At 33.8% G+C, this 24,366-nt stretch overlaps 3 protein-coding genes across 5 annotated transcripts in view; 1 reads left to right on the forward strand and 2 right to left on the reverse strand.

The window, feature by feature from the left end:
- Positions 1–18,419, reverse strand: part of LOC125667031 (hepatocyte nuclear factor 4-gamma-like) — a 33,358-nt gene extending 14,939 nt beyond the window's left edge. Inside the window, exon 1 of one of the 3 annotated variants that reach the window (XM_048900361.2) lies at positions 18,226–18,419. In XM_048900361.2, the coding sequence (XP_048756318.1) occupies positions 18,226–18,256 (31 nt within the window). In that variant the 5' untranslated portion in view covers positions 18,257–18,419. Of the gene's footprint in view, positions 1–5,009; positions 5,368–11,461; positions 11,797–18,225 lie in introns of those variants that run through there. The other 2 variants (XM_048900330.2, XM_048900347.2) reach the window with 2 other exon arrangements.
- Positions 1–24,366, forward strand: part of LOC125666820 (receptor-interacting serine/threonine-protein kinase 1-like) — a 542,042-nt gene that overhangs the window by 190,921 nt on the left and 326,755 nt on the right. The gene's annotated exons all lie outside the window — the stretch shown is intronic.
- The window catches only part of LOC125667022 (aspartate aminotransferase, mitochondrial-like), a 20,612-nt gene continuing 17,028 nt past the window's right edge, over positions 20,783–24,366 (reverse strand). Inside the window, exons 10-11 of the mRNA XM_048900306.2 lie at positions 24,149–24,299; positions 20,783–21,194 (exon numbers count right to left, since the gene is read on the reverse strand). Coding sequence (XP_048756263.2) covers positions 21,072–21,194; positions 24,149–24,299 — 274 coding nt within the window. The 3' untranslated portion in view covers positions 20,783–21,071. The remainder of the gene's footprint in view (positions 21,195–24,148; positions 24,300–24,366) is intronic.

Raw genomic sequence — 24,366 nt, forward strand, 5'->3', positions numbered from 1 at the left:
ATTTACAAACAGAATGAAACTAGGGAATATGATATAATAGAATTTTATCTACAATGTAGGTAAAACAAACAAGGGCTTATCAGAGGATTTTTAATCTGATGTTATCAAAAGGTAGATAACTCTCCGTTGAGGCTGAATTTGTTATCTCCTCTTCTATCAGTGACAACGCTGATGTACCACCCTCAGATAGCTCTGTTAGCTCTGTCACACACATGTACCTACATGTACATTTACATTACAGTCAAGGAATTTATTTATCACAATTTTTGGAGTATTTTTATCTGACAACAGTGTAGTCCTGACCTCTCTACAAAGACATTAATGAATTTTTGTCAGGTTCTACGAGTAGCCCATCAGCAGTTTTTCTTTGCCATAACTTTTATCAGAAATACCCCACCCCAAGTCCTCCATTTTTATCAAGAAATTGGGACTTTAAAGCAAACAACCAACAGACCATTTCTCCCCACTTTTTGTAATGGTCAGCACAAAAATGAGAGTAATACGCATTTCATAATCCTAAAACCTACATGGATTAAGGTATAGACCTCCCTTTCATTTTAATGACCGAAATTAAAAAAAAATTAATAGATGCTATTATCAACTTTAAAAAAAAACCTTTAAGCAAATATTGTCCACTATTATCTAATATTCTAATTAGTTTGATGATTTAACATCTGTGTAAAAATTATTAAAATAAAACCGATTGTGCCTGGTGTATTCAATTTCAGGAAAGGGTGGAGTTGTTAGAGCCTGTTAAATAATACACGTACTTCAGGATGGGAATTATACAACTCTTCATAGCTTTGATTTATTCTCCATCTGGCAGTATGAAACTAATGCTATACTAATGTATTGGTGTACTTTCTACTGAGGTATTATATAAGCACGGTGTTTTAATTTCCCCCCACAAGAAACTATTTAATATGGATCAAATTCGAGAACTTTTCATGTTATTATGAAATTATGTGAACTCAACAACCAGTATCTGTATAACGTGAATCACTTGAATAAAATATGATATACTGTCTAGTTTAAAAGATATAAATATTGAAAGTAAAGGAGGTGTCGGGGACCCATTTACAAAAGGTCTTATGACTTCAGACCAAAAGTACTTTTTACAATTCATTTAATGCTACACTTTTTAAAAAATTGTAAATACATAGCATACTTAAAGAATAGCAGATGATAAGAAAATAAAACCATATTTTCACAAACTTCACAGGGAAATGATCGAAATATGTTAAACATTATAGAAGACTGGCCTGGATTTCTAAAATAAACTTCAGTCAAAACTTGGACTTAAGTCTGAGATTTTACTCAAAATTTGCCTGCTCAAATGAAAAACAACTCAAACTTAAGTTGAGATTTTTTTTGGAGAAATTCAAGCCTGGTCTTAGTCATAAGACCTTTTGTAAAATGGGCCCCAGTACTTTACATGTGTTGGAAGAGTTATCATTCTTGAATTGTTTCATCCTTTTTTTCCAATATAATAACTTATAATACCTTATCTATTTTTAAATTTGTTATCAAAAAAAAAAAAAAAATGATTTAAAAAAAAATAACCAGGAGACTGCAGTTTCAATATTTCTTCTTAGATAATTTGGTATTGTAAGAATTGAATTGTGATAAAGTTAAACATTCTAAATACCTGATCCAGGTAACTTGATTTTATTTATACATTATATTGTTAATTTGCATACTGATTTAAAATCACTGTTAAGTTACAGTTTAAATCACTGTTCGTCAATACAAACAATGAAATAAAAGTATATGCTGAAATGCTAACTTATTCAGACCAGAAAAATTCTTTTAAAAGATTAATTTTAATAATGATACATATGAATTAAATGCCATCAATAATTCTATCCAGTCATTGGTCTGTGTAGAGAAACAGAACTGCTGTCCAAGAAATCAGCTGATCATAAATCACCTACCTCATTTTTTTCTTTTTAAAATTATCCACACTGAATATTTCAAAATATTTAGAAATTTAATAGAAGCCTGTGGAACGTAAGCACAAACTGACTGAGTTTATTTCATATAATAATATTTATAAATATATCTAAAGCTTAATTATTAATTATCTTTGCACATTGGACATGGTATGAGGGAGAACAAATTTCACATCATCTGGATAAAGGGCAATGATAGTCTGTGTAGCATTCATTAACTGTGCACTTTGACAACAGATAAACAAAGATGCACTCAGTCACAGTCTGTATGTCAGACACCAGACTGATACAACGGGTCATCCCATCACCTTATAACCACGGAAAAGACACTGATGTAAAGGAACATTTAGGAGAATATACCCCAATACTGTGGACTGGGTTCATGCCAGGGGGATGATACACAGCTTACAACAACTGGAGGGCAGACCTGTACATCCACAAGTGAATTCATGGGAAGGTGATGGGACAAATTATGTCTGCGCTGTGGATTCACTGATAAGGAGCAGTTTTTAACATTGTCTACCCTCCTTAACAAAAGACTTATCCCCCCTTTTTGGTCTCCAGATTAAATTTGTTTCGTACCATCTTTTTCTCCATACTGTAATGAAATTCTCAAGCATCACTTATCAACATTCATCAGTTCCATTAGGAGCTAGTACACTAGGAGTGGACCACAGAGGCAGGGTGCGGACTAATATTGTTATCAACTTAACGACACAATATCATATGATGAGAGTAACATTGTGTCTACTTAAACTGCTTGTCAAGATACATTGAAAGTACTCCCAAGAAAACACTATATGTAAGTGAGCATGTGTATACTCTAGCAGTGTAAAGCTGCTCAGTGAAACTTCATACCACGTTCATATAATGTTATAGAAAGAATAATGTTGCTTGGTCTTAATGCACAAGGTATGTTCCATGGACATGCTTACACATGTAATTTTATCATTTGCATACACTAATTTTTTTTGACTAATTTAACCCAATCTTCATAGTTGTCATTATACAAACAATAAATGTAGTTGTTATATAGATTGTTTGTTTGTCTCATCGAGAATTTTTCACTCATATTGAGACGTCATCAACTGTAGGTGAAGTACCACAAATTTAGACCTATGCTTAGCACTTAGGGCCGTAGCAGTGAGGATTCTTTAGCATGCCAACACCTGCTGCGATACGGGATCTCAGTTTTTAAGGTCATATATGAAAGACCTGTGATTCTCACTTCTAAATGACAAGCGTTTGGTGAAGGACCAATCACTACCTATGTCTACGTCGTAGGTTTGATGCGATCATGGCATGAGCAGAGCTTGAAGTCATGATCTTCCGGTTATGAAGAAAATGCTTTGTACTTATGTCTATGATAGACAGAAAAAAAGAAGAAGAAAAAACAAGTAGAAAGAAAAGTGCAGTTCTTGGTGTAACTCTTTTAAGGAATAAATGTCGACATTGTTTATACTGTAAACAGGGGTATTTTCACCCATTATTGTATTTGTTTAACCCTTGCAAACAGTTTCACCCCATTTCAAATTTGCCAGGACACAGACGAGTTATAAGAGAGATGAAGAGAGAAAACCATTACAATGTAGTTTCACGCGGTCTTTTAATTTGCCCACTGACGAAGGCGATAATAAAACTGAGGAAGGCGACAATAAAACTGGGGCCATTATTTCCCTGTATACAGTATCTACTTAATGAACACCTAGGTTGTTTGCATTATGGTATATAAGATGTATTTCGTACTCTGACAGACATAACTAAAATTTGCAGTTCTTAGTGCAATTCTTTTAAGGAACAAATGTCTACTTCATTTACATTTATTTCAATATGGTTGTTTAACAGCGAGTATTATGGTATAAAAACAATAGACACATTGGGATAATTTGTATAATCAGCAAAGCCAATTTGCTGCCCCCATACTACAAACTGTGGTAGTGGGCCCAATTTCGACCCTTCGAATGACTTCAATTTTTTAAAACCAAACTTGATTTAGATGTAGTCTAGTCATATATACATCAGTTTGATGAACACGTCATGATATCAAAAAATGCCAGTGGCCCCAAGATACAGTACAGCAGGTTTTTTTCCGCAGGTCTAAAATTAGGCAATTTGCAGACTCAAAGGTATGCTATGCTAGTAATTTTAGTGGAATAAATTTTGGCGGACAGGGAAGAGTTGTCTCTCTTGCTAATACTGAAGTCGCAATTAGGTGCATATTTGGTAAGTGAAATTTTGGCAAAAAGCTATCAAACTTCTAAAATAAGGCAAATTCATAACCCTGGAGAAAAAACCCACTATACAATGCATTTTACAATGCCTTGATAAAAATGCATATTACAGCATTATTTTCTTCTTAACAAACATAGGCTGCATTGGAGAACATGACTGCTATTACAAATACACACACAGAGGCACCTTTCACAGAGAACTAAAGTGTTTCATGTTTTTGACAGAAAAGGGAAACTAATGAAAGTAACGCATAATTACGTGTGTTTTATTAGTGACATGATGGCAGACGGTCATATGATTTGTACCTAACATCAAATTACAAGAAAATTGTTGTGATGCTTGTAAATATCAAGTTTAGTTTTGTCACACTACAATTGAACTATGAAAATCTTTCAAATCTTTAAAATTTTACATGAATTTTCAGAATTTCTAGGGGGTATATACTAGGCCCTTATCACATATAATAGTCCTATACACTAAGTTAAGGTCTTTTGCATTGATTGTATTCACTTCCGTCAGTGCTGATAGATCTAGAGGTAGACTTAGCTTAATGACAGACACAGGTAGTTTTAAATCTCATCATCAATCGATCTTAAAAGCATCAACTTCAAACACTAATATCCTTTTAAAACAGTTAAACAACAAGTTGGGGAAATAGAACTTTGATCTGTGGTCACAGTTCAGCATCACCCAATCCATCAGCCAACCAATGAAGCTTTCCGAGCTAATGTCAGAACCAAAACGGACCTCTGAAACAAGGACTTTGAGATCTCAATAGACATATATCAAAACCAGCAACCCAAGCCTGTAACCAAGATACCTTACCGTAATAACGTGGAGCGCACCACTGCTGGCTGTTCTCTCCTGTGATCAACATTGTAACAATGGTGTTAGTACAGCTCTCATCAGCTGATTCAAGTAGCCAGAATATGACACAAAATATGGGTTAATTGTTCTGTGGTACAGTCATCCACCATGTGTCTATTAGATCAGCATTGCATAACACTTGTCATTCTGTCAAAATTCAGCTTTCGACCAAAATTCCTAATATGGTCCAAACTAAGGATACTTCTTCCAATATTAAGGTGCTGAAAAGTCCCAACAAGACAAAAACTAATGGTCAACCAGAATACCACTTGTTTACCAACAGTTGCATACATGATTTTTTGCATCACGTGACTGAAAGATGTTTTACTTTTCATCCAATAAATGGACGTAAATATACATTGCAAAAAACAACAACAACAAAAAAAAAAAAACCAAACCAACAACTGCGATGCAGTAAATGGTGACTATAAAAGTAGGTTACAATTAGCAATTACTGAAATATCAAAATAATTGTTTACATGTTTGTTTTCCATCATTTGTCATACAATATATAGGTCATATATAACCAAAAAATGGGTACTACTTTCACTGCTGCCAAAGAAAAAATATATTGTAACACATCAAATGTGCATTTAAATAATGATGAAATTTAGTACAAGTGTACTTCATATGCTAGAGATTTATCATAAATCATAACATGAAATGCATGCATGCATTATTTTTTAAAAAATCATACAGTACGGATGTCAAGGACGCGATTTTCCAATATCATGCATCTATATACGTACCACTTTTCAACTATCTACGCCAACTGTTACGAAGGCACTTCAAACTTATCTATCTTCAAGTTTCTCTCATCATAATACAATGAGATTTTTATCAAGCTACCAAATATTATTTTGATAAAGAAATAAACTTTCGATCTAATTTTCAAGATAAATCTTCTGAAATCACTAGATTTGATGTACAAGATAATAACATTTCAGGAAAACAATACATTGATGGTGCTGACATTGGAGCAAGGGAAACAATATATATATATGCATGGATCCAGTGAGAATTTCTCACAGGGAAGTGGGTTCAACCCCATGCTATTCTTTCGGGTTCCAGCATTTTTCATCTACAAATAAAGGTGCATAGGCCCTCTACACCCCCCCCCCTCAAATTTGTAGTGTAATGAAAATCGCACAATACAGTAAAAAAAAAAAAAAATCACCCACATTGAGATTGGTTATATAATGCGCTCTCAATTCCTCAGGCAATTATATTGCTGAGGTTCGAATTGACTAATCTTTACTGGTAAATTCGAATCTAAGTGATATAATTGCCTGTGCTTAATTCAGGAAATACAATGCATCCCCATTATTGACATGACTTCACCTAATTTTTCATAAAAGTCAAGGAAATAATGATCCTATTGATGATTTCCGTTCCCACGGCTGTAACATCTAAGCATGGCTCTTTTCTGGCGAGGAAGAACATGGTACGGACGTTCTAAAAGTCAAGCTTTCTTTGCAAGGAATTTCCCTTTTCTCTAAATCTAACCATTGCCTACGTGCATGATTAAAGGTCCATTCAGAGTCTCAAAATTACTGGGACACAGCATTTCAAGCTATAATACTTCTTCATTTCCTATTTAATTTATATAAGTATAACAAGTGTGACTCGTTCAATTTAAGCCCTACCCATGTGTTTGGTTATTTTTGTTTGTTTCTTGTTTTTTTTTTTTTTTTTTTTTTTTTTACATGTAGACCTATTTGTAAAATATAAAGGTAATTAAAACAACTTTTATGAAACACGAGTATCTCAACCAACAACATAGTGTACAGGAGCAAATTCCTGTTACATGACCAAATTGTCAAAAGGATTACACCTTAATAAACAAAAATAAAAGTATGAAAAAGTTCTTGTTTATAGTTCAAAAGTAAAGTGTTAAAGAAAGGGGTCAAAGGTTATGACACCACTGTAAAGGCAGTGCCATACAGAAGCTGTCACTCCTGGTTTAAAAACACCAAGCTTACAAGCCACCAATCATGGAACTAATTTGGAAAGACCATGTGACAAGTTGAAGACTTATCCCCATTGAGCATCATAGCTAGCATTATTTAAAGTTTTAAAGTTATGAATATATTTCATTGTAATATGGATTTTACTAAAGAACTGGGGACAAGTTCTCAAAACTTTAAACAAATTTAACCTCTCTATACATTTGGAAAAAATGAAGATTAATTTTTTAAAATATAATTTATTAACTTTTTACGTCAAACCTACTGATTTACAAAATAACCTTTATAAGCCAGCTAATTTGTTTTACGTGTACTATATTGAGTTGTAAATGGCAGATTTTCTATTATTTATTGAAAAAAGAATATTTAAAAAAAATTTTGTCCACTTGATAAAAAAAGTTACTTTTAAGGATATATCTGACCTGCCTTATATCATTACAACTGTTTAAACCTGAAGTAGTTTTAAATCCGTGTCCAGCAGTAATGCATATTCAAGTGACACACACTGTTCAAACTAAAAACTTCAATGAGGTGGAGAATGAACAAAGTTGTGTAACACAGTTTCTTTGGTGCTTGAGCCATCACAAATCTTGGATGACCATATATTTATTTCTTCTAACTATATGTATCAAAATGGTGCACACTTGCAATTTTGAGTTCCTTAATTAGTTACCATCAACTACAAATGTATTACACAAGTTACCTCTTTACAGTGTGTATTTGTTTTATAAATTATTTTCTTTTGAATTCATACAATTGTGTTCAGACATGTGATTTAAGGAGAGTTGATACCTGGGTAATCCTGCTATATCAAAATAATTCTTTTTGTATTTCTGTAATGGTCTCTATGATCTTACATCTGTCTCTATTTCCCCCTCTTAATTCATTCTAAGTATCTAATATACAGAAACCAACCTAAATATATATATACCAATATTTTTTGAAAATTATTATTAGAATGATAAACTATTTATATTCAGGATTCAGGAATTCATGTTATAATATTACTTCCGCAATCCCATTGACTGATTTAACCTACTAGTAACGCCAGTACACAAAGGTAACATACATTTTTAAAGTGCCAGATGCTCTTTCATTAAAAATGAAATAAAAACATAAATAGTAAAAAAAATAAGAACAAAAATGAAAAACAAAATTATGTAAATCTTCACAGTACATTTACTTCAGAGAGAGAGAGAGAGAGAGAGAGAGAGAGAGAGAGAGAGAGAGAGAGAGAGAGAGAATGTGTGTACTAGGCTTCTTGTGACAAGAGAAATTGTATATTGTTTTTTGTTGGGCTTCAAATTTAGGCCTTTGCTCAGCGCTTACGGCCATTGAGCAGTGAGGGTTCTTTAGCGTGCCATACCTACTGTGACACGGGGCATCCATTTTTAAGGTAATCTCCGAGGACCCATGACATTCACACCTGATGCCGAGCATTTGGCGATGGAACTGTCACTACCTATTTTAATGACTTAGGTCTGTCGCGGACGGGATTCGAACCCCGTCCTTCCGCATGTGGGGTTAACGTTCGAACCTCTAGACCACTGCGGCAGTTGAGAGAGAGAGTACTAGGCTTCTAGTGACATGAGATATTGTATACTGTCTTTTGAAAATTTCGAAACAGCAAACTGAAATATGGAGTTCTTCAATTCATTTATGAATGATGCCTGTTAAAACACTTAAAATATAGTAAACTTTAGTGTCAGCAAATAAAACACGATATCATTGTGGCATTCTATAGATGTCACAAAAACTAAAATATTACAGTGAACAACACTGAAGTTAATGTAGTATCGAAAGTACACATGTACTAATAATGAAGTTTTCTGTTCCAAACTAATGTGTTTGTAACAAGAGTTATGGTCAGAAAAAAAAAACCCAACAGCATCGATAAGTTTAATTTTTGCATTGAGTTCATCTCTTTTATATATAGGACCTATCAGACTAAATTCATTGTGTTAGGTCATATGTAAAACATTAAAGGGTTAGATATGCACAGATTGAAAACTTGGTGAAAAATAGCATGCAGTGGGCAAATAAGACAATCATGTGCTTAGCACGCAGGTTGTTATGGAAAGAAGTGTGTCAAAAGCAAAGGTCGTATTTTGAAACAATTTTCATTTTCTTTTCTTTACAACCCAAACTATAGTTTTTCGTATGCATATTTAATTGAGTTTTTTGTTTCATTTCACATATAACAAGCATTCTGTAAGTATCGTATATAGTAACACACATCCCCTACCAGTCCCAAGTTGTCTGCATTAAGTTTTACATCAACAGTGTATTCATAAGAAAATAAAAATAAATCAACAAAAACATATAGGGAGATAGAATTCGATAAGTCTATACATAAAGACCATGTTAGGTCTTAAAATTTCAGTTGTTTTGCTTTTGACACTTTCTTTAATTTTAGATATATATTCAAAACATGTCAGAGAGAGTCTACAAACAAACATGTCTTTTGATAAATAAAATAAATAAATGTTTATTCATACATACAAACATACATACATAAATACCAAGGATAACCCATGAAAGCTTGAAAGCTTATTTCCAATGGGGTCCTTTTGATGCACGGATGTTTGCGCTAGCTAGGGATCATTTCTGTGGGAGGAAACCGGAGTACCCGAAGGAAACCCACGTGTCCGAGCGGGCGACCGCCATACCCTCTCACATACAACTACTGCCGATCATGAGGATCGAACTCGGGTCGCAGCGGTGAGAAACGAGAGTGCTACCTCTATGCTATCTGGACACCATGCACTACCTGTTGCATCAAACAGTTCATTTGTATTCTAATCCATGAGTTCTTTAAGGAATGAATTTTATTTTGGGGCTCAATATGCGATATAACATGGTTTGGGTCAGTTCATGGATTATAACAAGAGTAACGTAAACGATACAATATCTGCCCGTTTATAGACCTTCAGTGCAATATTTGTATCCATGATGAGAAAAAGTCCAAAAAAAACTATTTGACCTACTTTTAGCCCTAAAGTAGGTCACGGTGCACCAATCAAGTTGAAATGTGAATTGATTATGTATTTTTCTGAGAGGGAGGTTGTGAAAAATTTCCAGGCAATACCTGTACTTAAAGCAAAAAAAACCAACAAATCTGGAAAATGGAAACAAGGTTTTTCTACTAAGTAATACAGTAGTAACTGCAACCTTGACCTCTGACCTTAAGAAACAATAGGCATCCTCCACTTGGCATGAGGAGTATCAGAGTACCAAGTTTGATTGTCCTAGCCCCAACAGTTGGTCTGTATTCTGCAAAAAATGTTTTCCTATTAACTGAAACTACAACCTTGACCATTGACCTTGAAAAACAATAGGCATCTTCCTCTCATCATGGTGATCAAATGTACCCAGTTGCAAGATCCTGGAGCTTACGGTTCATTTAGTATTTTGGTTACAAGGTCAGGACAGACAGACAGATGGATGGCACTAAAATATATCATAATACGTCCCATTTTTGAAAGGTGTTACATGTATGAAAAAGTGTAAACCAACCCAAACCAGGTATTATCATATATGTCCCAAGTTTAAATTCATTCTTTATAATTTAATGCAAAAAGATATAAGTATGTAAGTATATAAGTATCTTCATTTATGTATAAAATACGGAAAATACAAATCACTTGCGTTGCTCAATGATTCACTTAGCAACAACAATGAAGTGTTAAGCTGTGAAGGCAGATTTCTGTGGAGCATATTTATCAAAATTGTAGACTTCCCAGTGAGAAATGGAATTCAAAATGAACAGAGCAATGTTTACAAATACTTGGTATAATTCGAATATAGTATCTTTGTTTTCATCTATTATCTGAACATCATATAGAGAATGCATTGATTTTTTACAACAATGTACGTGAATCATACACAAATTTTCATCTAACCACACCCTTCCCCCCTAAAAAAATATATTATCACAAGTGAAAAATAATTTACTGATACATTATCATTACATGTACATGTATTTAAATTGCATTTTCTTTTCTAAATACAAATGTCTTAATTCCCAGATGTAATTTTAAAAAGGACATTATCAGTTTAGGTACTAAACTAAATATTTTATACTAATTAGCTTAACAAGAATGTTACATAAATTAGCAAAATATTTGTTGCAATTTTTAAAGATAAATTTGTTGAATGCATGTGAATCAATCATTTAATGCATGGTTTAAATTCATGATTATACAGACTAAAATAACTAATTTTCTGAAACACTTTTTAAAATTATCTTTAATAAAATCTAATAAACCCTGTACATTTTCAAGTATTTCCAAATTACAATGATGTTATAAATAAACTGGCAAAATGATAGCTATTAAATGTTATGACTATAAAAATGAAAAACACTTAACATTACTCCTCAAATTATCTTGAAAAATACCCAAAAAGGAAAGTAAATTTGTGTAAGAATCTTAAGCGTCTAACCTCTACAATGAGGTAGAAACCTCTCCAGGTCCCTAAGAGTTATCTGTCCTTGATATTCAGGCTCTTCTTGTTTGATCGGATATGGCCGCTGCTGATGGTGCCAGAATGTCTGGCCCGGATACATAGCAGCAGAATAATCATAAGTGGAGTAGTTCATGGTAGCTGCATTCGGAAGTGTCAACATTGCAAAACGTTTGGAAATATAACCAGAAAGAACACCCTTGCGGAGTCCAAATCAGTCCTTTTCATACAGATTTAGTTAAAAAGGTGATGTTAAGCTGTGTTACTGCCTGAAAGTGTGATGGCACGTGGCAAGACTAGGCATATACATATAACACATGGCAAAACCACATCCACTTCACAACCAGGAACTAGCTCCTTGAAAGTACTTACAAGACCATTCAACTAATTAACACATTTTTTTCAGTGCATCCCAATCTTTTTTAAAGTAATGTTGGTATTCTTGTCACATGACTTTTTCTTACATTATTTACTTCTTACTCATGTTTAGATGACACTGGCAGAACTCGGCACAAAAGACACAGAGGGGCAATGTTCAGTAACGGAAGAAAACAAGCGGAAAAAACTCTAAATATTCTGGAAATCTAATTTTCCCTATATTCTTAAAAACTTCAAAAGAAATTTGCCATATACATTCTAATGTTTGATCTATAACATAACTACTTTCTTGCCTTTCACATACTGCAAGCATAAATTAGATACCATCTGTAAATGAAATTCACACTTTCTTCTTTAAAACTGAGAGAGAAAGGAGAGATCTTCAGCACAGGAAAATAGGAAGTTTCTTTTCCTCTACCATAAAACATAATAAATGGCTGGTCTGATAGAGTCGATGCAAAAACTCTGGAATCTCATATCATTATTTGTTAGTTCTCTTGGCTCGATAGTTCGAGCATTCACTTCATGACCTGGGGGGGGGGGGGGGGGGGGGGGGGGGTCAGGGGTTCGATCTCCGCTTATATCTTGGTCATGTCAAGGCGAAGGTGTCAAAATAAGTGATTGGAACTTCATACTAGAAACATGGAACCATAAAATACAAGGTGAGAAAAATTAAAGGTTACATGGAAGGTTCACTGTCACAAAATAAAAATAACATAAGGAAGAATATTTTTTCAAACACCCTCAGAAGTTGTCACATTATTTCTGTGTGTGAAATTTCAATAGCACATAGTAATAACTCTGCCTGGTTTGGACATGAAACATTTGTTTGTTCAAAAAGGTACCGACAAATGCAGCTTCACAACCAACTCTAACCAAAGATAGCAATACTGACCTCTGTAATTCTCTGATTGAGATAAGCAGAACGTTCATTACACGACCGAAATATGTTACATCAGAATCGTAACATCATAATAGTCACTATCGTCGCTCCACTATAGAGCCTACTAAACTGCCATACCTTAAATCTTGTAGTACGCTATAATGTTATAGCTATTGTGATGTCATAGTGATAAGGTTCTCAAACCCAAGCGAATGAGAAAACTGCTGATCGAGACATCATTTTTGGTATTTAAAAAAAAAAAATTTCTTCAATTTCTCTTTAAAGCTGTATGGTCCGAATTACAATATTTTTTTTCCATCTCATAAAAACGCTATTAAATCATTGCACGTATGTAGTTATGAGACTGTACGACATATCATAAATCATTTCACCTGTTTTAACCCAAATAATTTGATTTTAAATCAATGTTTACAAATAACCGCGTCACTCTGCCATTTCAAGTGACAGTCACGTGACCAGTTCAAACTTTCAGATCATCGCTGGTTTTATCTGTGTAAAGCTGAGTGCCATGCCATAAGTTTAATAGAAATAAAAATATCAAATACCTCTTAGTAATTCGTTGTTTTACGCTCTTTCAGCCTTAAAACTAGACAGTTGCGTATGAGTTGATACATCATGTTGGGATTCCCCTGACGCGTGTGGGTCTATTTATAGACGTCTATTATGGGATGATTTATATATGTAGCCACTATATTTACTTTCTAAATAATTATTCGCACTGTTTTCTTTTACAAGCAGATGTTTTCAAGCATGTAATTAAGGGAAAGTTAATAACTTTATAAAGTAATTAATCTGCTTTAAAGTAACTATGTACAAAAATAATACATGAACATCGGGTCATACAGCTTTAAAATTTCAAAAAAATATTCAGAATAAATTTGATTTGCATAGTTCTTTGGAATTTTTCAATATTAAGCATTGAAGGTACCATTTATGTCAGTAGACAAGACATGCAACATCGAACATATTACTTCTCATTCATTTTTAATTATTTTTTTCTTCATATGCAGTAAAAATAATTACCCGTGTCATACCATAAGCACTTCAGTTTTGATAATGGTTTGCTCCTATAGATTAACTGCAGTGTCCCCCCCACCTGAATCCAGTCAAACATAATAAAATATTCTGCAACTTTGGAGGCAGTTTGGCAATTAGATGCAGGTTTCTTTTCACACACAGAGTACATATTAGAAGTATCATGTAACTCACTGACAGAGCAAAAAATTTAAGAAGGTCCTTCATCAAAATATACAAATTCTAAAAATTATTAAAACTAAGTTCAGGATTCAGATTAAAGGGACTGATTCACGATTTCCCCAAAATTTTATTTTTCACTTTTAATGATCAAAATCTACTGTCTAATATGTTTAAAAATTTCACATAAAAATTATGGTTATACATTATCACAGAAGCCCATTTTAGAGAGTTCATTATTTGTTTTGTAAACAAAGATTGTGGTATGTTATTGTTTATGAAATTTTCAAAAATATGGATATCGATCTTAGTTTCAAGCATTCTTCAGGTAAAATGTGTTATATAAAAGTTAAAATGTGCAACTATGCAAAATTATAATGCTTTATATTACAAAATTAATATTTCACTTGTTTGTTTACATAAAAAGACTCGAGTCTTTGTTTACATAACACATATTTAAGGCTAAAATATAGCTTTTATCCTTGCATTCAGAAGGTCAAAATGTTGGTTGTCAACATTAAATGAGTTATACTTTTAATATCTAGCACAAAAAATAAAAAAATATTTTCTTCAAAAATCGTGAACCAGTCCCTTTAATACATTTCATAGAAGATATTTCTACAGATTAATCAGCAACAGCAAAAACTTATGTTGTACTAATTCAGCTTAGCAAGCTTGCTTTATATGGCCTTTACCACACTGCATGTGTGTTTGCTGTAACAATTATCATGAATATTAAAATTTGGGCACCTACACAGAACATGATGATGTCACATGACGCAGATTTCACTGATTAAATCTATCGTCTGAAGCAGGATAAAAACAAATATGATACAAATTAATAAGAAACAGCAGCTTCCTATGACGCCAATAGCCTTAATAACTTTATACTGTAACAATTATTATCAACTATTTTGTCAAAGTGTTCTCCGTATTCAATGCTAATGTACAGTTAAGTATTTCTTAAAAAGTTTGCTTTGATGGTGCACAGATTAGCAAGAAAAAATCATGGCATGTTTCAAGTGCACACCATGTACTAGTATTTGTAATCAAAATATAATGTTATGATTTTACAATAAATTGCATAGATAAAATTTGAAAAAATATGCCAAAACCGGAATATGACATTCATATAAAAGAACAAATCCTGGCTAATCCTGTAGACTGAGGTCTGGTAATGGATAGGAGGTTAACACAGATATTAATAGTGATGTCATGACAGCAAAGAAAATACCATTTGCAATTTTATCGTATCATGACAGGAATCAAGATGATTTGCAACAACTAGAAGACTGATACCGGTATACTGGACAGAGGATGTCTGTTGTGGCAAAGACATCAAACATCCGTAAGAAAAACATCAAACCCAAGAAGTTTACGTCAACAAAGGCCCGGGATAAATGAATTTATCTTCAGCACAGCATTATACAGAGTAGAGAAATTGAAGTTTTGGTATTTTGTGATCCCCCTCCCCAATTATTGTCCTAAATTCTTGTTGATAATTGTAAGAGATGTATATCAAAATGGGTGCATTGAAACAAAACACAACAGACTGCAATTAACTATACTCTATATCTCAAGACAGTATAACTGTACTCTATAACTCAATAGACAGTATCTTTCTCACTCAGGCATAACAAAGAGAGTGGTTTACAACTTTAAGGTTTTGGAGTGACTTATTAAATGATTAACATGGGTAGCATGACATGCCTCTGACACTTTGTGTTTGGGATAATAAACTGATAGAAATGCATCAAGGGCAGCAACTCTCACTAAATAATGATACATGTAACCAATAGCGGATACATTAAAAAATCCAGCATGTACTAACTAGATTAAAAAGGTTGAATCACTGTAAAAAGAAATATCTTTACAGTAACACTAGTTTAATGTTTAACAAAATCACCAACACAAAAATATAGGTCAAGGTAGAATAGCAATGTTTCCATTATCTATCATTACATAATTTAAAAGTAATAAATACAGGCTTTTTGCATGCACAATAGAAGTGCTGTGTCGCAATAGCCATATATTGAGCTCAGGAATTACAGATCTGTAACGTGTGGCTAACGAGTCATTAGGGATCCATAATACACCCCTTGTGAAAATTCTTCCTTAAAACTCCTCTATTCACATACATTAATTTAATTAAAATCTAAGCATATGCAGAATTTTTCAAGTCTCATGTTTTCATAGAAGATGTAATTTTGATGTTTTATACAATTTCATTTCTTAGATAAAATACTCATAATATGAGTATTTTATCAAACTTGAATTTGTTTCTATTCATTTGTTGTTGTATGTAATTATAAGTTAATAAATATGATAAAACATACTATATCTCACAACGTATAAATCCTCAGTCAATATCGGCCTCAGGTTGATAAGTTGATATTGAGTGTGGTATAGAAAAGGGTTTGAATTGTTCTCTATTTCATCCACATTTATCTAAATACATGCACTAGTAAACCTTTATGATATCATAATTTTTCAATTTACATATCTAAAATATGGAAAATTAGCAAATTCAGTATAAAACTGTCAACTTTCAGCAACTTGTTGAAAACAACTGACTTCACTACAAATTTAACTTTACTATAATATTGGAGGTGACCATAAAAAATCAAGAGGAGACAATCCTTTCTATGGATAATTCACGTCTGAATTTCGAGAAAATGAAAGCCACTTTCACTAAAGTGATATGTGATTATTAAGTAAGTGTACATATACATACTTGTAATACTATACATGCATTGCCAAGTGGAATACAATTAAAGGCAAATAACTAATACCAAATTGATATAGTTGAAATGTTGGTGAAATGACACATGGATGTTTTTATTTATTTGTATAAGAATGTAACTGTAACAGGAAGGGAGAAAATGCAACAGACCAGACCAGGGTTCGAACCCGGGATCCTGAATCTCTAGTCAGGTGCTCTACCAACTGAACTATCTGGCCACTGTCGATTGAACCCGGCTGACCGCTACATTCCTCCCTCCTTAAATGTCTTCACATCTGAAGACATCAACCCAGGATCTTTATCCCTTGATAGGCATTTTCACCTGTCAGTTCCAGGGGCTGGTCTGCGGCACCAAATGTAACAGGAAGGGAGAAAATGCAATGGACCAAACTGGGATTTGAACCCTGGCCCCATGAATCTCTAGTCAGGTGCTCTACCAACTGAACTATCTGGCCACCGGTGATCGAACCTGGCTGACCGCTAGATAACAAAATCTTCCAATTCAATGCATATTAGGTATACATATACGTGTTATTCAATATTTGTATTCATCTGAGGATGGATGTTAAAATCCAGAAAGCTCTAGTGATATATATATATATTATATATATATATATATATATATATATATAAATTATATATATTCTTTTATTAACTACTATACTGAATAACTGATTCACAGAAGGATTGCCAATCTGCCACTATAGAATGATTAACTGACATAATGATTGCCACACTGCCAACTTTATGAATTAATGTTTAAGAAAGCTATTATATATATAGTATTGTGATTCCAAGTAAAAGGTCATCGACCTGTATACTTGGGTGAATATTCCTAATTTTTGTCAAATAATATTTGGCATGATGATGACAATCAACATATTTAAAATCACACCTGTTTACAGAAAATAAATGAATAGATGAATAAATTTGTGACACTATGATAACCCAACCATTATGATAAATAGTTTTTTAAGTTTGACTCTCGTAGAAAAAACAAACAGATAGATAAAGCACTGACATACAAAAAAAAAAAAAAAACAAAAAAAAAAAACAACCCCAAAAACAAAACATAAAGTGCACCCTATCTTCAATCTCAAGTGGATAATTTAATACATGTAATTTGTATGATGCAATCTATCTAACAAATTTACTATGGAAAAACAAATAAATAAATAACTAGAGAGATAAACAATATTGCCAACTCAAGACAAGTCATTTGCCTACAGAATTGTTCATATGCACGCGATGCCCCAAATGGAAAGATAAACGAATATTCACCTGGAGGTAATAAATGGACCGTGAACAGGTAAACAGGTCAAACCAGGTGAATAAACATTACGTTATAAGTAACTCGTGGAAACTGCACGCCAAATCAAGAATAAGCTTTATTTATCACCTAACATTTATACATCATTTTTGCTTAACGTTTTCATTTTTGTTTTACGTGACAGGATCGAGAGAAGGGGGGGTTGCTGCCACGATTCGATAGTTTTATTTTGTTTACTTCCTCTAGTTTCCTACCTTCCCCATTTGATGAGGAACTATCACTCATGCTGGACTTTGAAACGTCCGACTTCTATCTTTGTAGCATAGGGGAACCCAGGTTCAAACTCCAATATAGGATGTCCTATTTTTGGAAAGACAAACTTGAAGTTACTTTAACGGCCTCCATACTTAATCACGTGGTCTATCACATGGCGGTTGTGTTTAAACATAGAGTTGTCATGAATGGATTACCTTATTCCGGATTTCTGAACTCGTGAAATATTCCGGATTTTTTTTTTTATTGAATATAGAGAGCATTGCCAAAACGGTTGGAAAAAATCACTATACTTTTGTATAAAACCGTCTTTTCTCATAAAATATCGTTTTGTAAGCATTTTTGATATGGATTTTATAAATTCTAGCCAATAAACTCATTAGATTCTTCATAAACTATTTACAGTGTACCTTACCACTTAGTAGGGTTAATGATATAAAACTAAACATGATCTTTCCTAAACTACTTTTCATGTTCAAAAATTATATTACATTTACTCAAGCAGTTGAGAAGTTACCAATGGAATTAAATATATTATCACAGTACAAAATGTATGCATTTAATGTACTGTTTTTTAAATTTCATACAGTCGATCAAAAATGATTTCATGAATATTTTGAAAAAATGATCGATATGAAAGAAACATATTATGAACTTTCCTAATTCTTCGGGTATTTTTAAATGTCTTGTTTGTACACATTTATTCCTAATGGTCTTTGAATTCACAATACTGCACTCAAAAGGGCCGATTTTAACTTTCATACAGGCATTTACTGGTAAACTATATTTTGTTGTCCGATCAGTCATTTGTTATGTATAATGAACAATCTGCCTATGTATAAGTTTTGCCACTATCATAGTAAGGCCTCTTATACTGGTAATGCAGTTAATGGAAATGGACATTACTGGTGTGTGCATGCTAGAAAGTCTGGACTTTTTGACCTGGGAAAATCATTACAATTAGTGTAACCAACCTGCCTATGAAGTTTGATAACCATTGGTTCTCCAGCCATCAGTCAGATGACAATGATTTTAACTTATTGTAGATGCCATTGCACAAAAGGTGAAAAGTCATGTTTTTTTAATACAGGCAAGCGTGGTTTTTAGATATTTTTTAAGAGCAAGATATCAGCTCTCATGTCATCTAGATTATGCTAATTGAGCATATGGTATGATGGATTGTCAAAAAGATCATTTTTAAAGAAATTACTCTACACAAGTATGCCAAACAAAATGGATATATATTTTTAAATTTACCCCCAAAACTCCATACACTGCAGTGTGTTTAGTCAACTTAATTTGTTAAATGTAGAGGATTGGGATTTAGGCACCAACTTATTTATGTGAAAATTTTGAACTATGATCATCTGTATCAACCTGTAGCATATCTTGTAATGAAGTTTTATTTTATTCCTCTACGATGTCAATCCGACACTTTTTACTACCATGCAAATAAAGACTGGACTTTTTTCCCCCATGTTAAAAATCCATATCGTGTGTCATATCAGCCTGAGTGGCCCCATATTAGCCTGAGGGTTGATATGACATATATGATATGGATTTAAGCATGTAATACTGTAGAAGTACTTTTTTCCGTGCGGTATTAATTTACGCCATGTACGAGGTCACAAATTTTCTGTGGAAATTTATCCCAGCGTACTTAAAGTAAATTAAAGACATCAAGTGGCAATTTAAGAAATCCGCCCAATTTTCTACCCGCGGAATAAACAGAAATTGTGATTTCGCGGACTTATGAACCCGTGGAAAAAAGTACGTTTACAGTATTCTATTTATCATACACTGCACTTTTTTTATACTTATTAATAAATCTTGTATACATACAGTAAAGTATTTTTGAGTGGGGGGCTGTTTTTATATGATGGTACAATTCTTTTTATCACATGCGGGTTAATCTATTGCACTTTAGAGATAGATCAAGAAATATTTGATACACTGTATACCTTGATTTACTATGGTAAAAACTTTAATTTACTATAATGGTAAAAACTTGATTGACAACAGCAAAAACTTAATTTGATACATACATTGGTTAACTACATGTATGGTAAAAACTTTGGTATATTGTTTTACTACAGTAAACACCTTGATACATTAATTTACTATGGTAAAAACTTTGATACACTGATTATTACGAGTGAATACGTAATTTCCGGCTTGATATGCATTTTTGCATGCTGGTCTGATGTGTGATATGGATTTTCGGACCAGTCGTTGACATTGGCTATTGTGACATCACCCGTATCACGCAGTGCAGAGTCTGCATAATCATTACCAAGTATACGATAAATTAGCATATCAAATTTCAACTTTTTAAATCAAAGCACGGTGAAAAAAAGGCCAGAAAAATAAGATGTGACAGACCGACAAATGGACAGAAAACTTAACAGTCCCCTTTGGCTTTGCTGGTTAAAACTTTCCATAAATAAAGAGCCTTCCCAGGTCTCTTGAAATCTTTACTCTCAGCTGCCTCAGGTTGTATTTTCTAAACTGGACATGCATGAAAAGCAGAACACATCATGCAAACATGAATTTTTATTTTAAACAAAAAGAAAACTGTGTACTAATACACCATCAGTCATATAAATACAACAGAGTGGTACCACATTCCAGCATTTGCTTTCGTTTTATCATCAGATCCTGAATGGGCATCACACACAAAGCACACGTATCAATACGACTGTCGGAGTCCACTTCTGTCTATATGCATACAATTATGCAAGACAAATGAATAAATTGTTCTCTAGTTGGTATTTCAATTTTGAGTGCGTATAAATGGAGAATACTATTTTGATGTTCTGATCTTCCTTTACTTAGTGACCTCATGCATGGCCCTGGCCAGATAATCCACATTGCTAGAGGATACTCCCGCGACTGAAATTCTGCCATCCTTTGTCAGATAAATGGAAAAGTCTTTTGTAAGTCTTTCAACCTACAGAATAAAGCACAAGTTATAGACACTACATATATCTGCAAATTATATTTCAAAAAGTACATTATGCATTATCAAATCTCCATTGAATTTTCACTAGATAGAGACAAATTAATATATTTTGCTAATTCGCTAAGGGCTATTCCAGAAATAAATACATGGGGGGGTCGGGAGGCACTTTTGTATATACCAAGCACCCATAAAAAAAAATCAAAAATTACCCCATGACCCATCAAATTAATAAACTCATTTTACAATGACCCATCTAATAAAAAAAAAAACTAACCAGACCCACCACAAAAATATTTTTAAAAATGAAAACGGTACAAATCTTGCGAGGTTTTCGGGACAAACATTCTAGTCAATGATGTGGTAATGCCTGTGCGACATTGTATCACAGTAGTTCTGAAGAAACGATGTCACATCAACAATCAAAGGCATCTATGGCGGGAATGTTGGAAAGATTGGGAGTCCAAACAATGCTATTATCATGAAATGGGTATGGACATGTTTTTCCACGAATCGTTCGTCTTCTAATGGAGCCCGCGCCCGGAGGCCTCTATATCACCATCACACCGACTGATAAATATAACGCATCGGTACCCTCGTATAAATCAACTAAGGTTTGCCTATTTTTATTAGAAAACGGAATACCTATTGGTTTCAAAATATTCCCAAAATCAATGCACTGTAAACTGTAATAATCTACAGAACAGAGTTCGCCGCCATCACGTCCAAAGGGACCCTATTAAACGCGCCTCTAATTTGAAGAGTGCCGTAATGGAACGTTATGCGCTGCAAAGAGTGACAACTCGAATAGTTCTATGTTACTTTCGATTTCGAAAGCACGTTTTCAATTTTCCCTCCGACGTTTTGTAACCAACACGACAAGAGCGACAATAAAAATATTCTGAAAACTCAACACCCACGTAGCACAAAATAAAACAATAGAAACTACCCACTACCCATAATAAATATTTTATTAACAATCCCACCACGGACCAATTAAAATATGAAAAAATACGACCACCCACACAAAAAAATATCATTTGTCGCCCGAAACCCCCATTTGATCATTTCTGGAACAGCCCTAAGTAATTATATAAAGACCGATTTTCCTGCAGAACAGGTGTGTCAATTTGATGAACCTAAACACACCTACTCGACCTATTTCTACCTCATTGAAACATCTTTTTATCTCATGAAAAGTTAAGATATGTTCCGAATGGTATCACAATATTCATTACAAAATGGGATTGCATCACAATCTAATTGGTCCACATCTACTTGGAACATGAATCAATAAGAACCGGTATACCACAGCAATAATGGCAATTGGGTCCCACTTTTAAACACTGTATCAATTTCAAGTTTTCTTCTGGTTTTGATGTTTGATTTTTATATTGGTATAAAAAAATTATTAAAGTATGTCATTGAGGGATTCGGTAAAATCCAGTTCCCTTAAGAGCATGCCTACCAGAAATAGGCTTGCTTTTGGGGAACTGGAATCTGGCTTTAGACTCCTTTATACTATATTGAATTTTTTTTGGTCCCATACTACACTATTAGTATTACAACTGAAATTATTGTAAACTCTTAACTCACTTAATGTTTTTAAATTCCTATACTTTCATTTTTCTGATCAACAGTTTTAAATTGTTCATATTACATTTTATCATAAGTTTTCCTCTCCCTGTTTCAATGGTTGTTTAAGGTACACTGCAATGCTCTTCATACTGACCCGATCTCCATCTCCAAACTCCCTAAGGGTTGTTCCAGAAATGATCAAATGGGGGGGGTCGGGCGGCAAATGATATTTTTTTGTGTGGGTGGTCGTATTTTTTCATATTTTAAATGGTCCGTGGTTGGACTGTTAATAAAATATTTATTATGGGTAGTGGGTAGTTTCTATTGTTTTATTTTGTGCCACGTGGGTGTTGAGTTTTCAGAATATTTTTATTGTCGCTCTTGTCGTGTTGGTTACAAAACGTCGGAGGGAAAATTGAAAACGTGCTTTCGAAATCGGAAATAACATAGAACTATTCGAGTTGTCACTCTTTGCAGCGCATAACGTTCCATTACGGCACTCTTCAAATTAGAGGCGCGTTTAGTAGGGTCCCTTTGGACGTGATGGCGGCGAACTCTGTTCTGTAGATTATTACAGTTTACAGTGCATTGATTTTGGGAATATTTTGAAACCAATAGGTATTCCGTTTTCTAATAAAAATAGGCAAACCTTAGTTGATTTATACGAGGGTATCGATGCGTTATATTTATCAGTCGGTGTGATGGTGATATAGAGGCCTCCGGGCGCGGGCTCCATTAGAAGACGAACGATTCGTGGAAAAACATGTCCATACCCATTTCATGATAATAGCATCGTTTGGACTCCCAATCTTTCCAACATTCCCGCCATAGATGCCTTTCATTGTTGATGTGACATCGTTTCTTCAGAACTACTGTGATACAATGTCGCACAGGCATTACCGCGTCATTGACTAGAATGTTTGTCCCGAAAACCTCGCGAGATTTGTACCGTTTTCATTTTTAAAAATATTTTTGTGGTGGGTCTGGTTAGTTTTTTTTTTTTTATTAGATGGGTCATTGTAAAATGAGTTTATTAATTTGATGGGTCATGGGGTAATTTTTTATTTTTTTTTATGGGTGCTTGGTATATACAAAAGGTGCCTCCCGACCCCTCCATGTATTTATTTCTGGAATAGCCCTAACATGAATTCGATAAAATAAAAGCCATGCTGTTCTTGAGATGACAAACTATTTTTCAACATATTCTTCTGTAAATATCTCGACCTCTATGTTGGCCCTATCCTGACCTAAGGGCCATAACCTGAACAAAACTGAATACAGGTAGCATAATGACAAGAATTCCCTACACTGTTCTTCAGATGACGTTTTTTATGAGTAGAACTTTGAACACTAGTGGAAGTACCAACCTGATCAGTCTTGAGCCCAGTGAAGCAGAACATGCCAATCTGGTCAGTGATGTGCTGCCAGTTTCTGCTGGATCCTTCCTTGGCCAAACCAGCCACCAGCTTCTCCCTCATTGTAATGATTCTGTCAGCCATTCCTTTCACTTCTCCAAGCCTACAACAGTCACATGTAGAATAATTACAACATCTCTTGAGCATAAAACATAAAAAACTTATCTGGA

This window comes from Ostrea edulis, chromosome 1, assembly GCF_947568905.1.
Source record: "Ostrea edulis chromosome 1, xbOstEdul1.1, whole genome shotgun sequence".
NCBI lineage: Eukaryota > Metazoa > Mollusca > Bivalvia > Ostreida > Ostreidae > Ostrea > Ostrea edulis.